Source organism: Vombatus ursinus, unplaced genomic scaffold (assembly GCF_900497805.2).
Source record: "Vombatus ursinus unplaced genomic scaffold, bare-nosed wombat genome assembly UNPS02014770.1, whole genome shotgun sequence".
Classification (NCBI taxonomy): Eukaryota; Metazoa; Chordata; class Mammalia; order Diprotodontia; family Vombatidae; genus Vombatus; species Vombatus ursinus.
The window spans coordinates 32216479-32228350 of NW_020954548.1; the positions used below are offsets into that span (position 1 = coordinate 32216479).

Sequence of the window (11872 nt, forward strand, 5' to 3'; positions counted from 1 at the left end):
GGCACAGGGTGAGTTGAAGATGAAGGGGTGATATCTGGGAAATAAAATTAAGGGGTAAGAGAGGATTATACTGGGAGAAGGAGAAAGGAAGAGGTAGAATGGGGTAAATTATCTTACATAAAACAGACAAGAAAAGGCTTTTACAGTGGAGGGGAAATGGGGGAAGGTGAGAGGGAATAAGTGAATCTTATTCTCATTGGATTTGGATTAAGGAGGGAATAACACACACTCAATTGGGTATGGAAATCTATCTTACTCTACTGGAAAATAGGGGGGAAGGGGATAAGAGAGCAGGGGGATGATAGAGGGGAGGGCAGATTGGGGGAGGAGGTAATCAGAAGCAAACACTTCTAAGGAGGGACAGGCTCAAAAGAGAGAATAGAATAAATGGGGGGCAGGATAGGATGAAGGGAAATATACTTAGTTTTTTACAACATGAGTACTATGGAAGTGTTTTGGATGACTACACATGTATAACCTGTACTGAGTTGCTTGCCTTCTCAATGAGGATGGGTGGGGAGGGAGGAAGGGAGAAAATTTGGAACCCAAAGTTTTAAAAACTAATGTTAAAAAAATTGTTCTCACATGCAACTGGGAAATAAGATATACAGGCAAGGGGTATAGAAATCTATCCTGTCCTACAGGAAAATTGAAGAGGAAGGGGATAAGAGAAGGGGAGAAGAGATAGAGAAGGCAGATTAGGGGAAGGGGCATTCAGAATGCATGCCATCTTGGGTTTGGGGAAGGGATGAGACGGGGGAAAATTTGGAACTCAAAATCTTGTAGAAGTGAATGTTAAAAACTAAAAATAAAGAAAGAAAAAAAATGAAATCTCTTTGTCAAAAGTTATGAACAACTTAGTGACTTTTCTCACAGAGCGGTCTCATTGGTAATAGCAAAAAGTTGGATGCAAACTGTACTTGGTGATTGGGGAATAGCCAAATAAAGTGTGGTATAGGAATGTAGGGATGGGCATAGGGCTTTCATTGATACAGGATGGTACCTTTCTGTAATGTATATTCTTAGACAGCCGCCTAGTGCACTGAGAGGTTAAGTGATTTGCCAAAGGTTATACAGATAGGAATGTAATAAAATATTATTGTACCATAAGGGAAAACATGGTAAGGCTTAGATGAAGTGATGCAGAGTAAAGACAACCGTGTAAAGCATTATGGTGCAGTGAAAAGAGACCTGGCTTTGGATCAGAGGCCCTGAGGTTGATTCTACTACAAATTAGAATCCTGACTCTTCCTTGCCACAAAAATATCAATGATAGCTAGAATTTGTATAGCACCTACTATGTGTCAGGCACTGTGCTAAGCACTTTACAAATATTATCTACAACAGTAGGTGCTATTATGATCCCCATTTTACAGTTGAGGAAACTGAGGCAGAGGTTTCTAAGTGAATAGCTCAAGGCCACACATCTAGAGAGTATCTGAGGCTGGATTTGAACTTATGTCTTCCTTAATTGAGTCCTAGTACTCTATCCACTGCACCATCTAAGTCCCTTAACCTATCTGGGCCTCAGGTTTCTTAATCTGTAGAATGAAGGCACTGGACTAGATCACCTGTAAGGCTCGTTTCAGCCCTAAATCTATGATTCTATTATGGTAGGAACCATCTTCTCTCCTCCTACCCCCACCTACCCCAATGGAACATGCCTAGCTAGAGCCATGATTCCTGGCTCCACATGGAAGCTTTGGGATGGGGGTATGGGGGTATGGAAGAGCCTACTTCTGACCAAATTTGACTCATTACTGAGGGCCTTGCACTGTGGGATAACGAGTCTGTTTATTGGCTATGGTACCAGAAGATCTGAAGACTCAGAGAATTTACCAAAAGTAGGAGAGGCTCTCTTCTTTTCCAGCTTCAAACCACGAAGGACTGTTTCAATGTGTATCTGGAGAGTTGGGTCAGGGAGGGGCAGCAAGTTCCATTCTCCTGCTCCAGCCTCAGTGTGACCACAAGCATGTAGAAGCTAAAGCACATGACCTGCCTCTTCTGTTTTTGTTCTTCCCTGAACTTAATCAAAGCTTAAAGGAATCTAGGTGGCCCTGGAGTCAGGAAGATTCATCTTCATGAGTTCAAATCTGGCCTCAGACACTTACTAGCTGTGTGACCCTGGGCAAGTCACTTAACCCCAATTGCCTAAAAAAAAAAAATAATAATTCCAAGAAAACCTCAAATGGGGTCATGAAGAGTCAGACACGACTGAAGAGCAACAATCAGCTTAAGCAAATGATTACTCTGAGATGGATGTGTTCAGGCTTAGAGGTGTAACCAGACAGATTAAAGGATCTGAGGCAGCCAAATGGCTCAGTGAATAGAGAGCTGCGCCTTGAGTCAGGAAGACCTAGGTTCAAATCAAACCTCAGACACTTATTAACTGTGTGACTTTGGACAAGTCACTTAACCTTATAGGACTAGGTCAGGGATGAGGAACCTGCAGCCTTGAGGCCACATGTGGCCCTCTAGGTCCTCAAGTGCAGCCTTTTTGACTGAATCCAAACTTCACAGAACACCCAAGGACCTAGAAGGCCACATGTGGCCTCAAGGCTGCAGGTTCCCTACCCCTGGACTAGGGTCTCATTGTTTTGGACCTGACTCATAGAGGGGGGAACTGCAATGGAGAGAACAGTCACTAATAAGAGGATTAGTCCAAGACTGGCCATTTTACCAGTAGGTGTATACCAGGAGTTGTTTAGACAATGAAGTAAAAAATGTCTAATTTGTAGTCTTGTTTTGTTTTGTTTGGCAATGGGGTTAAGTGACTTGCCCAAGGTCACACAGCTATCAAGTGTTATGTGTCTGAGGGCGGATTTGAACTCAGGTTCTCCTGACTCCAGGGCTGGTGCTCTATCCACTGCGCTGCTCTATCCACCGCGCCACCGAATTGCCCCTCTAATTTGTAGTCTTGCAGACTACTGTAATGTTCTGAGGAAGTTTAAGTACGAGGAAAACATTCTGTACCAGTAATTACAAATTAAGTTGTTGAATTCTGTTCTGCTAATGTACATGTGAATATTTTATGTCTAACATTTCTTGAGTGTCTAGAAATAATAAACTACTTGTCCCATACTTGATTCATATTGTACATTAAATATCTTTTTTTATTCTTCCCATTTGGGGAGAGATCCTACATGTAAGCTAATAAGTAAAATCATCCCCAAGGGTGTCAGAGGATGGGGATTTAACGAACTATTGAGTGTGAAAACAACTCTTCTCATTACAGTCAGGCTCCTTAGAACCAAACCTGGTCCAAACTGCAAGCCTGAGGACAGAACAGGTCGTGAGTGAAGTGCCCCTACTCCCTGAGATAACTGAGCAGCAATTCCTCAAGGTTAGGCTACCAAGCCTACACAAAAGAATGATACAGGAGCAGCTAGGTGATGCAGTGGATAGAGCACTGGCCCTGGAGTCAGGAGGACCTGAGTTCAAATCCAGTCTCAGACCAGACACTGGACACTAGCTGTGTGACCCTGGGCAAGTCACTTAACCCCAACTGCCTTGCCAAAAAAAAATAATAATAAATATGTAAAGAAAGAATATATTAAATGATAAAAAACTCAAGTTAAGTACGATGGTACCAACTGGTCAAAGACACAGCCTTCCTTTTTAAATTTTTTTTTTTTTAACAATGAATTTTAACAATCAGTAAATTTCAGAAGTGTAGAATTGCAAGAATCACATGGGCAAGCCTTCTAGCCTGGTGTCTTTCTCAGCTGTTGGGAGGAGTATACTTTGTAGGTTTTTTGTCCCGAGTTTGCTTCCCTTATGAAAATAAAATGTAACAAGCAAAAACAATGCATTCCAAAACTATTTGGTTACAAATAAAAGCAAGGATCAGCAGAACAGACTAGATGAGGAAGAATCAGAAACCATCAAACTCAATAACATAGAATTCAACAAACCCCATTACTTACTTGGGGAGTAACCCCTATTTGAAAATATCAGCTGTGAAAATAAGAAAGCACTTTTGCAAAAATTTTAAATAACTATAAATAACTAAAAAACTCACAGTTTAACCCAGAGATACTACGGCTAGTCATGTACTCTAGGGAAGTAAAAGGCAGAAAGATCCCATGTACACCTAAATATTCATAACAACATTTTTGCTGTAGCAAAGAACTAGAAATAAAGTGGTCACTCATTCACTGGGAAATGCTAAACAAATTATGGTACCTGAACAAATGGAATGCTTCTGATCCATAAGAGATGATGAAGAAGGAGAATACAGAGAAACATGGGAAAATTTATTTAAATTGTTGGAGTGAAATATGCAGAACCAGGAAACAATATGCATAGTGATTATAGCAGTGTAAACAGAAAAGGCACACACACAAAAAGGAAATATTGTCATATAATTATAATGACTGATCATGACCTTAGAGAAGAATTCATAGAACACATTTCCTCCCCAACTTACAGAGAGGGAGGGGAATATGCATATGGAATATTACAAATGTTACTAGGCATGACTGACGTGTTCACTGGTTTTGATAAACTGTCCCGCATCTCCCTGCCCCCTGCTTTCTTTTTTTCTAATCTGTTACAAGAAATGAAAGTGTTATAAAAATAAAATATAGCAACAAAAATGAGATAAAAATTTTAAAAAATTAATCAATAAAACAAATAAGCAATAACACATTCCCAAACCAGATTAAATTATTTGTAGATTATCAACGTCAACAACCAAAAGCTCAAGTAAGGAGGAACCCAACACCTTCCAAACCAGCCTGTTCCACTCTTGGACAGCAATGATTGTTGGGTGGTTTTTCTTACTACTACTCTATTGAGTATTGAGCATTACTATATTCAGTATACTCTCACCCATTACTCCTAGTTCACACCCACTACTCCTAGTTCATGAGCTAGAGGAAGAAATGGCAAATCACTCCACTATCTTTTGGGACAGCTAGGTGGTACAATGGATAGAGCGCCAGTCCTGCAACCAAAAAGACCTGAGTTCAAATCCAAAAGAACCAGACACTAGCTGTGTGACCCTGGGCAAGTCACTTAACCCTACTTGCCTCAGTTTCCTCATCTGTAAAATGAGCTGGAGAAGGAAATGACAAACCACTCCAGTATCTTTGCCACAGAAACCCCAAATGAGACATGACTGAAGAACTGTCCTAATTTCTCCCCTCAGTGGATAAGAAGAACAAAGTGTAATCATTTTTTTACAGGACAGACCTTCAAATACTTGAAGATGGCCATCACGTCTTCCCCTAAGTCTTCTCTTCTCCAGGCTAAGTATCTCTAGCTCCTTCACATTACGCTCTTATGGCGTGATGTCCACACTCTTCACCAATTTGGTCACCTTCCTCTAGACACTCTTCAGCTTATCAATGTCCTCCCTAAAACATAGCACCTGAATATACCAGATACAGTCTAACCAGGACAGAGGACAGTGGGGCTATCAACTCCCTAACTCCAAACATTCTCATTCCATAAACATTTACTAATTCCACAACAATCCAGTAAAGTACCATACATATATATATATATATATATACATACATACATATATAATACACGCACACACACACATACACATACACACACCATTGTACCTGGCACTGGAGGAGACAAAGATAAATAAGAAAAGGCTTTGCCCTCATAGGGCTTAGAGTATAGTGGAGGGATAGAAATAAAAGGAATTTTTGTGAACTTGGCGTGCTGAATTTTATTCTTTTTCTGGGTAATGAAGCATAACTGTAATAATAATATATTTTGTAAAGTCTTTTTTTCTCCACTCTCTCTCTGGACCAAGACAGGGGTGATATGAAGGTTTCTTATAAACTGGTAAAAATGAGGGGGTTTAGACTAGACCAGGGGTTCCTAAGGTATAGTCCAGCAGCCCTTGGGGGTCCTCAATACTCTTTCAGGGAGTCTGCAAGGTCAAAACTATTTTCATAATAATACTAAGATGCTTTACTTTCTAAACATGGTAAATATCAACCACTATAACCCAAGTAAACAAAACCTCTTTTTGGGGGGGTTCCCCAATAATTTTTAAGACTGTACAAGGGTCCTGAGACCAAAGGGTCCTGAGAACTGCTGGACTAGATGAACCCTAAGATTCTTTCCAAGTAGCACAGTGAAATGGAAAGAGCATTGATTTGGAGTCAGAACTGCATTGAAATGCTCACTGAATTACCTTCTACTATAGCTTGTGTGAGACCTTGGGCAAGTCACTCAACCACTCCAGGCCTCAGTTTCCACAACTGTAAAAATGAAAAGGTTGTTTAAGATGGCCTTTAAGGTCCCTTCCAGACCTAAATCTATGACTCCATGAATGTGAAAAGACCACAAAACCTCCATCCCCAAGCCAATGGAAAGGATTCCTGACGGGCTGAGCAAACTTTTTTACTGTAGAATCAGGGAACTTACTTATTCTCATGCAGTGAATAGCCTATCAAAAAATTTTGAGCATGCACCCCCAATAGAGCTATATTTACTTATTTATAAATTATATATATATATGTGTTACTGCATTAATACTTATATATTGTAAAACTTACACAAAAATAGATATTGAAAAAAGATGAGGTAAAAGTGAAATAATGTTTGATCCTAAAGTCAATAGAAAGCCATTGGAATTTACTGCGTAGGAGAACTGACATGGTAAGACCTGTCACCCATCTTCAACAGCTTGGATCCCTTAAGGTCATGCCATGGGCCCCCAGGGGTACAAGGCCCTATCTCTGGAGACCGTTGGTCCATAGGGCTCAGATTGGCCATTCACAATGGAGATGGAGCAAGTTGTAGGAAGAGGTGATGAAAGAGTGTTATGGGACCAAAAGGTACCATTCTCATAAGAGGTCAAGATGGCAGTAACCCTAGGAATGACCTCCAAGCCTAGAGAATCATAGAACCCAGGAAGGCCCTGGGGAATTTTCCCTAGATTTGGTATCCTCCAGTCTGCACTAAGCTGCTTTCTTTTATCTATGCTTTCAATCGCCTTCACCCTCCTCTTTTATTTAATAAAAGCTCATACATCTATGGCACTTAAAGGTTTACAAAGCATTTTCCCCATAACACACCTGCAAGGTAGGAAGTCTAAGTATTATGATCCCCATCTGAGAGATGAAGAAACTAAGGTTCAGAGCGAATTAATGACTCGCTTATGGTCATAAAACTAATAAATGTCAAGCCAGGATTCACACCCCAGGCTCCTCAATTCCAAATTCAGTGCTCTTTCTATAACAGCATTGTGAATTTATATTTTTTCTTTTGCAACCACCACTGAAGTCCTCCTTGGAAGCCTGATGTAGAGATGGCCCTGGATTCTTGGAAGCCATGCTAATAATGGGGTGCCAAACCTGTGAGGTCCTGCCAAGCTGGAAAGGCTTGGAGAACAGGCCCAGCCACAGACTTTGTGTTTGCCATCCCAAGATCCAGCCTAGCTCCCTGAAAACTGGCTTCTCACAGCAAGATCTGGGAACAGGTGATGAGTTGTTTTGGTGACACCCACTCATAAAATCATAAAATGTTAGAGCTGGAAGAAACTTTAGACATCGTCTAATCCAGGGGCTCTTAACTGGTTTTTTTGTGCCTTGGACCACTTTGACAGTTAAGTAACACCTCTGGACCCTTTCTCAGAATCATGTTTTTAAATGCATACAATCAAATACAGAGGATTATACAGGAAAACAATTATGCTGGATTATAGCGATCCAAATATTTAAAAAACAAGCTCACAGACCTCCTGGTTAACAACACATAGTCTACTCCAACCCTTTCATTTTCCAGAAGAGAAAACAACCCTCATAGGCATAGAGGGGATTGAAGAGATTTATCCAAGCTGGAATTTGAACCCTGTTCTCTTGTAAATTCCATGTTCTTTGCACTATCACCTTTCCTTCTGCCACAGCTTTGGTGGAGAAAGCGCCTCCCACCCACCGATGAAATAGTGGGTTTTTTAAAATATGGATGTATTCCATATTTGTAAATAAAAATTCTTACTAAAACCCAAAATAGTTCAGATATGATAGGGCAAAGAGGTAAGAAGTCAGGGAGCAGCCTGGACAACACATTGGACTTGGAATCTGGGGACCTAGGTTTGAATTCTGGCTCTGATTTTATTAGTAACTGTGTGACCATGGCAAGTCACATGAATTCTCTGAGTCTCAGTTTCCAAGTGTGTAAAATGGGAATACAAACCCCTGCACTTCCGACCTTACAGGATTACTGTGAAGCAAGTGCATCCTGAAAAGCCTGGGGACAAATTAAAACATAGGAAACTTCATACAAAGTGCTATGATTTTGCAGGATCACAGAAAAGTTAGCCGGCTGTTGGGTTCAATTCATCCTCAAAAAAGAAAACACCACTAAAACATACCCAAAAGTAGTGATTCAGCATCTAATTGAAGACTTCCAGTGAAGAAGATTCCCCTACTTCCTCTGGTAACCCCTTCCATACCTGGAGTGGCTCTAATTGTTAAAGAAATCTTTCATGACATCAAAGCCTAAATTTGCCTCCCTGAAGCTTCCACTCTGCTCTGAGGTCTGCCCTCTCCCCAAGGAACAGGACAAGCTTCTCTTCCCTCAGACAGCCCTTCAAAGCTTGGATACAGGTGAGATGAGTGAGAGATCTAGGAACCAAGGAAGGCTTGGAAAGCTTTGGAAGGATCAGTGTGATGTCAACATGTGTAGACATGAAGGAAACAAGCACTTATTAAGTGCCTGCTGTGTGCCAGGCACTATGCTAAGTGCTTTACAAATATTATGTTATTTAATCCTTACAGTAACCCTGGGAGGTGGATGCTATTATTATCCCCATTTTACAGATGAGGTAACCATGTAAAATGGAGGTGAAATTACTTGCCCAGCATCACACAGCCAATAAGTGCCTGAGGCTAGAGTCCAACTCATGTCTTTCTGAGTCTCCACTGCCTCTGTATTGGGGAGTATTCTAAGTGTAGGAGACAGTCTAGGCTGAACTCTAGGAGAAAGGAGGCAGCTCCTGCTGTTTAATAATTAATAATAATAAGTAGCATTTATAGAGCATCTATGTGCCAGACACTAGCTGTACTAAGCACTTTACAAATAGTATCTCATTTGCTCCTCACAACAACCTTCGGGGCAGGCGCTATTATTATCTCCACTTTACAGTTGAGGAAACTGAGGTAAACAGAGATGAAGTCACTTACCCAAGGTCACACAGCTAGTAAAGTGTCTGTGACTAGATTTGAACTCAGGTCTTCCTGAATCCAGGCCCAGAGTTCCATCCACTTTGCTACCTAGATACCCTCCACCCAATGTCCTTGACCTAGACCACACCTGCTTAAACTTCTCCCTGCCTCCCCCTCCCATAACCCCCTACTTACCCTCTGTTTGGTTCTGTTCAACACATGGAATGAAGGGATCCCACAGCTCAGGTTTGTCCTTAGCCCATACGTATAGTTGAGTGAAGGGATAAGTGTGGAACCTGAATCTTGGAAAGCTGACCCCACAGCCCTCTGGGCCTGTAGCATTCCACTGGAACAGTTCACCTGCAACCCAGGGACGGAGAGAGATGGAGACAGAGGAAGAAGGTCAAGGATGACTGGGAGCTGGGCCCAAGGACATCCACTCCCCTCTGCTGATAGCTCTCAGCCTTTTTTTCTGTATCCCAAAGCCTCTCCCTCAGACCCAGTTTTAATACCTCTAATGGTCTCCTCGCTCTGAATCCTCCAGTTTTCCATCATCCTGCCCACCGATACCCTCCAGATACTTCACAATCTCTCTTCCCTCAGGCCCCCTAACAACAGGCCAATCCGCGGATCACGACATTCAGAACTCACAAAGACCTAATCAATCATCCAGTCCGAACCCTCATTTTATAGATGAAGGAACTGAGACCCAAAAAGGGAAAATATGACTTCCTCACAATCACACAAGGAGGAAGTGGCTGAATCTGGATTCAAACTCATCTTTTTACCCCAATTCTAACGTTCCTTCAATGATACCATACATATTATTTCTCAGCAGAATGAGAAACTGAGGCTCACAGCCATTCCCTTCCCCAACTACCTCTCCTCTCTACTGAGCCCAGAGCTTCAGGTTCCCCTCACTTCCACCCCCTCATTGATCCCCCCAGTCTGGCCCCTCACCACTGCCCTTGACACTGATAGCAGCCCCCGCCTTCGATTGTTGCTTTTTGAGTGTTCCCCATTCACAGAGGTAGAAGCCCCCAGACTCGGCTGAGACGTTATAGATGAAGAGGGAGATGTTCGAGGGCCTCACTTGGGCCCCCAACCCTGGGCCTTTCAGGGTTAGTTGCTGCAAAAGGGACAGCTGCCCTCCTCCAGACCAGCTGATGGGCTCAAAAGGTCCATCCCTGGGGCCAATCAGGCATGGCAGCACTGCATCCTTCCCCTCTGTGGAGAGAGAGAAGACAGTTGGGGAGAAAGGGTGAGGAAGAGGTGGCATGAATCCAGGACCTAAGAACAAGCGCTAACTCTCACTAGCTATGGGACCATCAGCCCTGTTCCCTCATTTTTCCGAGCCTCAGTTTCCTCATCTGTCTAAGAGGAATAGAAATACTTGCACTACGCTACTTCCCAAGGCTGTCATGAAGAAATGGCTCAAAAACATTAAAATTAAAATGTGAATTATTTTTCTTTATCATCTCTACTTCCTCTTCTCCCCATGATTAACCCAACCCCTACCTACCCTTAGCCCAGGAGACACTTTGGTTCCTCCCCAATAAGACGCTGAATCTAGAGTTGGAAAGGTCCTTCTGCAGGTCATCTTGTCTGATCTCCGATCTCATTTTAGAGGAAGAAACGAAGCCCAGAGAGAGATAAACCATCCAAGGTCGCCCAATAGGTTAGTGGCTAAGCTGAGAAGAGAGCCCCACATCTCTGCTTGTTCCTACCTTCAACTTCCACACTCAGTGGGTCTTGGGGCTCAGCACCCTGTGGGGTAAGAAAGAGAAAGACGAAGAGGAAGAAGAGGAGGAAGAAAGGGGGCTGCTGCATGGCGAGTTGGGTTATAACTCCGCTGGGCGTCCAGATCGGCAAAGTGGATGCTGGGGCAAGCAGGGGCTGGTGGGAGTTGCTGAACCAAAACCACGGTCGCATTGTCACAGGCAGCCTACCTTCCCCCTTGCCCCAGAGAGGAAGGGAGGCCGCCCACAGTCAGGTCCCCTCGGGACGCATGCAGCTCTGTTTCTCCCCAAATAACCCCGTCTTCCTTTTCACTTCCCTGCATTCATACAAACACAGAGGACTATGTATATGTCTGTGTATGGTTTATCAAATATCTCTAACCTAAATCAGACTGAAATAAACCCCCCCCCAAAAAAATCACAGAAGCCTAAGAGAATCCATAAACTTTTATCAAATGTAGAATTGTGTCTCCATCCAAATCAAATCAATCCAATAAGGGCTTAATCAAGCACCTACTATAATCAAGGCATTACAGTAGTGAAGCATCCTGCCCACAGGATGCTTCCCTTCCTCTGCTCTATCTATCGGTCCCTTCACGTTTCCCACTTAATGCCTGCAAATGGCTTGAGGGACTGTTTACTTCAGAGCCCAGACACACTCAGGACACAGAAAATGTTGTAGGTTAGGCAATATATTCACACTCAGTGAATACCCCTTTTAGAAGCAACGAGGTCTCTGGGGATATACAGCTGCCAGGATCAGGACTTCCTCCCCACTACCAGACAGGCCAATGATCTGCCTTTTTCACCCAATTAATTTCAGGTCAAGATCGATCAATCAATAAGCACTTATTAAGCACCTGCTGTGTGTGCCAGGCACTGAGCTAAGCACTGGGGCCATACAAAGACACAAAATACAATCCCTGCCTTGAAGGAGCTTACAATCTGACCAGGGGTGGGGGGGTGGGAGATAACATGCAAACAAATATGTAC

General features: G+C 42.7%; 1 protein-coding gene across 4 annotated transcripts in view; it reads right to left on the minus strand.

Annotated features, from left to right (window-relative positions):
- CD19 (CD19 molecule) overlaps positions 1 to 11087 on the minus strand; it is a 28521-nt gene extending 17434 nt beyond the window's left edge. For 2 of the 4 annotated variants that reach the window (XM_027862684.1, XM_027862685.1), the window contains exons 1-3: positions 10868 to 11087; positions 10101 to 10367; positions 9336 to 9500 (exon numbers count right to left, since the gene is read on the minus strand). In XM_027862684.1, the coding sequence (XP_027718485.1) occupies positions 9336 to 9500; positions 10101 to 10367; positions 10868 to 11072 (637 nt within the window). In that variant the 5' untranslated portion in view covers positions 11073 to 11087. Of the gene's footprint in view, positions 1 to 9335; positions 9501 to 10100; positions 10368 to 10662 lie in introns of all 4 variants that reach the window. The other 2 variants (XM_027862686.1, XM_027862687.1) reach the window with 2 other exon arrangements.
- Between the last annotated feature and the right edge of the window lie 785 nt (positions 11088 to 11872).